The sequence below is a fragment of the Pterocles gutturalis genome, unplaced genomic scaffold (assembly GCF_000699245.1).
Source record: "Pterocles gutturalis isolate BGI_N339 unplaced genomic scaffold, ASM69924v1 scaffold5873, whole genome shotgun sequence".
Classification (NCBI taxonomy): Eukaryota; Metazoa; Chordata; class Aves; order Pterocliformes; family Pteroclidae; genus Pterocles; species Pterocles gutturalis.
In genome coordinates this window covers 1-5,077 of record NW_010125398.1, presented here as the reverse complement: position 1 = coordinate 5,077, position 5,077 = coordinate 1, and the positions used below count along the sequence as shown (strand labels likewise).

Sequence of the window (5,077 nt, the reverse complement as noted above, 5' to 3'; positions counted from 1 at the left end):
AAGAGCCCGGGCTGCCCGTCGGCCGATGGTCCCTGTACGCTGTCGGCAGGCGCTCCGCGGGGTTGTCCTGGCGCGATGTGCTGATGTCTCGTGGCCGGGCAGGATGGCTGGTTCCAGAGAGCAGCTTGGCCCGGGGACAGCCAGCAAAGCCCCAGCGCCCGCCCTTGGGATGGGACGGGAACCAGTTCATGTCCGCGGGCGGCAGCGCGATGCCGGAGCGCGAGGGGCCGGGCAGGGGGAGTGCGGGGAAGTCAGAGCTTGGTGCCGGCTGTGTGAGCACGGCTGACGTCAAAGTGTTTTTTTCTGTGCACACCTGGAGCACATCTGGCACCGGCTGCGGCATGGGCAGGGGCTGCGGGAGTGGGGTTGTGGTGTTGTCCCTGGGTTTGGAGCCTGCAGGATGGGGCTGGGGGTAGAAGCTGCTGGAAATACCCTTTTCCTCCCTCCTGACAGCTTCAGCAGAGAATAATCTGAAGCAGCGTGTTTCTTTAAATGCTCTAATTTCTCTAAAACTCTGAGCTCCAAGCTTTCTGGTTTTAATTTCCACCAGAAGCTTGTGGTGGGACTTTGGGAGAAATGCACAGGGCTGTGTCCCCATGCGTCCCCATCTCTGAACGCTCAAAGCTGGCACACTTTTCTGAGGAGGACCCTGGGTATCGCAGCTGTGTATCAGAGCCCTGACAAGCCCCAGTGTGGTTTTGTTCTGGGTGTTTCCCTGGTGCCCATCACAGCTTGGTCACAAAGACCTGACCCTCTGCAGGGGAGAGTAGAAAAGAGGCGGAATAATTCCCAGTTTGCAAAGGTGTTGTGGTTTTGACCCTGGCTAGCAAAACAAATACCACAACGGTCTGAAACCAGGACAAAAAAGAAAAGCAAATAGTACCCAGTGAGAGATGAGGACCAGGCTTTCCATCTACGTGGGACAAATTCAGGAGCAGGGAGGGGTGTGAGATGCGGGCAGGTTTGTCAGTCCCACCCGAAGCAGCTTGCCACCTCCCTCCTCCATGCTCCTGGCTTGGCTGAGCTTGGGGAGGGGCCACCAAGGCTGCTGTGCCCCCAGGGACACCTGCTGAGGAAGGCTGTGGATGTGCCAAGGATGTAGTGGTCTCTTCATGTGTGAAAGGGTTCATGAAGCACCTAAGGAATCAGGGTTAGCATCATGTTGTGCTTTCCACACCTGTAACCCAAACAGCCGTGCTCTTTGATAGCAGCGTGTTCTGCCTTTGCCACCCTCTGCACCAGCCTCTTCTTGTCCTCGCCTGTTTTGGGGACAGCAGTGTCACCCCACCTCCTCTCCTTGGCCACCGTGCGTGGGGACTCTAAGGATGGAGATCTTCAGCAAAAGCCCATTTGTGGGATCTCTCTTTTTCCGTCCTTTCTTGCCTGCGTGCTGCTCTTCAGAGGTTGCTACAGCCTGGTTTTAGACACGCTGTAGGGTGGAAGTCTGTCCCTCTGACAGTGGGGGACCTTCAGGGGAGCCTCTGTCAGCAGGACTCTCCTACCATCTCAACCTAGCTGCTTGTGCTGAGCAAGAGTGCATCTTACTGGTTTCACTAATAATTGTGTTAACCATTGTACTGGGCAAAGTTAGTGAAAAGGAAAATCCTTGAGACAGAAAACTCTGCTTTTGTGCTAGATAACTCTTGAAGGACTAATGATAGCTAAGTGAAAACAAGCTGGTTTTATGAAAAGCCTTGTCTCTAAAAATACTAATACCAGTGATCTGATTTTCCAAGATCTATTTGAATGCATCTCCCTTTTCTGCAGGATGTTTTTTCTTGGATTTTCTGCTTTAAAGTTTCCCCTGGACAGCTGTCTTCTCAATAGGCTCGGTCCAGTCCCTCCGGCCATTTCTACCAACCTTGTGCCTTTGTGTTTGAGGTGCAAGACTTGAGTGATGAAGGGGCTTAGGGCAGAAAGCTGAGACTAGGAAGACCTTCAGTGCAGTCCTGTCCTGCTGGGTGCTAATCTTGGCCATTGGTCAGTGCTGCAGAAGTGAGAGCTGATGATTCCCCCCGCTGGATTTTTTTAATTTCCCCACTGTGTTTCTCAGTGTAGTACAGACCTCCTGCAGCTTGTCCTTGGTTGGTGCAATCACACCCTGAGCTCAAGTATAGATAGAAATCATCGAGTCATGGAACAGTTTGGGTTGGAAGGAACATTAAAGATCATCTAGTTCCATTCCCCCTGCCATGGGCAGGGACACCTCCCACTAGCCCAGGTTGCCCAAAGCCTCATCCAGCCTGGCCTTGAACCCCTCCAGGGATGGGGCATCCACAGCTTCTCTGGGCACCCTGGGCCACTGCCTCACCCCCCGCACAGGAAAACATTTCTTCCTCACATCTCATCTCAATCTCCCCTCTTTCAGCTTCAAACCGTTCCCCCTGGTCCTGTCCCTGCACCCCCTGATCCAGAGCCCCCCCATCTCTCCTGTAGCCCCCTTTCAGCACTGGGAGGTGCTGGAAGGTCTCCCCGGAGCCTTCTCTTCTCCAGGCTGCACACCCCCAACTCTCTGCCTGTCCTCACACGGGAGCTTCTCCAGCTCTCTGATAGGCACAAAGGCTGGAAACGATGGACATCACCTGTATTTCTTGCCTGGGTTGTTTGGAACTTGACTCAGAGTAGCTCCCTGGTGTGGCACTGCTGTCCCATGGTGCTGTGACCCTCCGTGGCCAGAGCAAAGCCATCGCTGATCGCACCCATGGCCTTTGGCTCCAAAGAGCATCCTTGGTGGCATCGAAGGCATACTTTGTACTAGCCCTTCCCAGAGAGGGAAGAAGCCAGGATGTAACCGGCTGCACTCTCACAGTGTCTGTTTCTTGGATTGCAGAGCACGCCCTGCCCTCGGCCAACGTGGGTCTGCCCGGCCACCTCATCCCGTGCCACCGCCCGTGGCCTGCCTACACCACGCACACGGCTCCCATCGTCAAGATGCTCATTGAGCAGGATGAGCAGAGAAAGGCTGTGTCCACCCGCCCGGCAGAGCCAGAGCCAAACCAAGAGCCTCAAGAGGCTGGTTCTGAGGAGGAAACCCCAGTGCTGTTGGAGCTGAGCAGTGGTAGCAGCACCCCTGGGACGGGGAAGGACTCTCTAAGAATGTCCATGGCTGAGAGTTTGCCACCACCAAACGTTTGCAACAGGGTTATTTTTGCAAGAAAACCTCCCTCGTGTGGGCAGCTGTGTAGTTCCTTGGCACATTCCAGCAAGAAGAAATGATCTGTCTGCACCTAGAAACAAGGAAAAGAAGAAGATGCTCTCAAGTGTTTTGCAGAGTGCATTAAACTACAAATGCAAATAGCATTTAATTTTTTGTCTCTTTTCCTAAAAGCCTCATTTGAATGAAAGCGACCAAGCACAAAAGGGGGTGGTATTGCATTTTGCACTTGTCTGCTCTCAGGTCTGGCGAAAACTCTAACCTCTGCCTGGTGCACTTGCTTCACATGCATTGCTCGCTTTCTGCTGCTTTGCTTCTGGGAAGCGCCCCGCGAAGGGCGCAGTGCAGAGGCATGGTATGGGGACACGGATGCCTGCCCGCCCACGCAGCCCAGCACACACAGCGCCCGGTTCTTTGCTCTCCTGCATCTTGTGACCCCTCTGGCATCGGTGCTGAGTGCCAGCAGCTGCCACATGGCTGAGGGTGGTGGCCTCTGGGGACACTGTGTGCATCTCGAGATGCTGGGTGGCTGGAGGAAAAACGCGCTGGGAATCGGTGTCCCCTCTCCTTGGATGTGTATGATGCTGAAGGGCCACGGGCTGGAAGGGAGAGGAGTTGACAGGGGATGTTGGCTTGGGCTTTTGTCCCTTTTCCGGCCGTCCTTAGGGTGTGAGGTCTGTTGAAGTTACATTTACCAGGCTCTGTGCACATATAGATCTGTGCGTGTGACACTTCTGTGCACAGAAGTTGAAAGAAAAGCAGCACAGCAGCAAAGCGGAACAGGCAGCTGCTAGATGAGCTGCTGCTCCTGTCCCACTTCTACAGAGAGCAGAGATGCTAAGGTCAAAATTGCTGGGGTAGATGTGATTTTTATTAATTTTATTTATTTTTTTTTTTAAAACCTTAGCCTTATGTGATACTGGGCAGCATATACTTGGGGTCCCCACTGGTGTGTGCCAGCCCGGACCCTGGGTGCTGGGGAATATTGCCAGATTTTTTAAGAACCATTTGCAAAGGCAATATTTTAAATTTTCTAGGACCATCTCTGGCCACCTTCTTTCATTCTGACCTTCCAGCATGTGCGACAGAGCCTGCAGGCACCTCTGATGGTGTGTCCATCCTGCTGCGAAGGGTGCAGCCTGCACCATGAGCGAGCAGCGTTCAGATCGAGCACAGTGCCCAGGCACTGCTCCAAGGCTACTCCAGCCCGTGGACCAGAGAGGTGGCTTCTCCTCCAGCACGAGCACCAGCGAGGAGAGCACCCGAAAGGGAGCAGGAGGCTCTGGAGAGGGGACATGGAGGGCACCCAGTTTAGCCACGTGTGCTGGTGCCCCTGGGATGCTGCTGGTAGGGCTGTGCTGGGGATGTGGCCACATATTCCTCTGGATTTCCAACTCTGGAAATATGATTGGGGAATTTTTGCCGTGAAGGCAGCAAAAAACACCCCTTCTAATTCCATATCCCATTTCTGCAGGGACTGAACTGGTGTCAGATCATTTCAACACCTAATGCATTTGAAACAAAAATATTTTTCCTTGTGATGGTGGGGGAAAAAAAAAGTCAATTTTTTTTTTTTTTTCCCCATCAAAATTAAATTTGCTTGAGGAAGCTATTTGCCCTGGAAAGCTTTGCTAAAGTGATAAACAACTTACCTAATAATCAGGAGTATTTGCTGCTGTGTCTAGTGAGCTGCTCCCAACAGGATTTTGGCTGGGATGGGGCCAGTGCCACCCGTCAGCTGGATGCTTTGGGAAACAGCGTTGGGCCTCTGCAGGGGGAAAAAAATGCGAAGAATTAGAAAATGCAACAAAAAAGAGAAATTACTGCTTTCTGTGGATGTATAAATAAATTTGTTCCTATTTTGAGCCCCCCGGGTACGTCTCGCCCCCCGTGCCAGCGCACACACGGACGCAGCGTGTCACG

General features: G+C 53.0%; 1 protein-coding gene across 1 annotated transcript; it reads left to right on the top strand.

Moving 5' to 3' along the window:
* Positions 1–209: 209 nt before the first annotated feature.
* Positions 210–3,058, top strand: CDRT4 (CMT1A duplicated region transcript 4; the record flags this gene model as incomplete). The annotated part of the gene is made up of 2 exons (XM_010078540.1): positions 210–240; positions 2,831–3,058. Coding segments are annotated over exons 1-2 (259 nt in total), but the record flags the coding sequence as incomplete, so codon positions are not given.
* Positions 3,059–5,077: the final 2,019 nt, after the last annotated feature.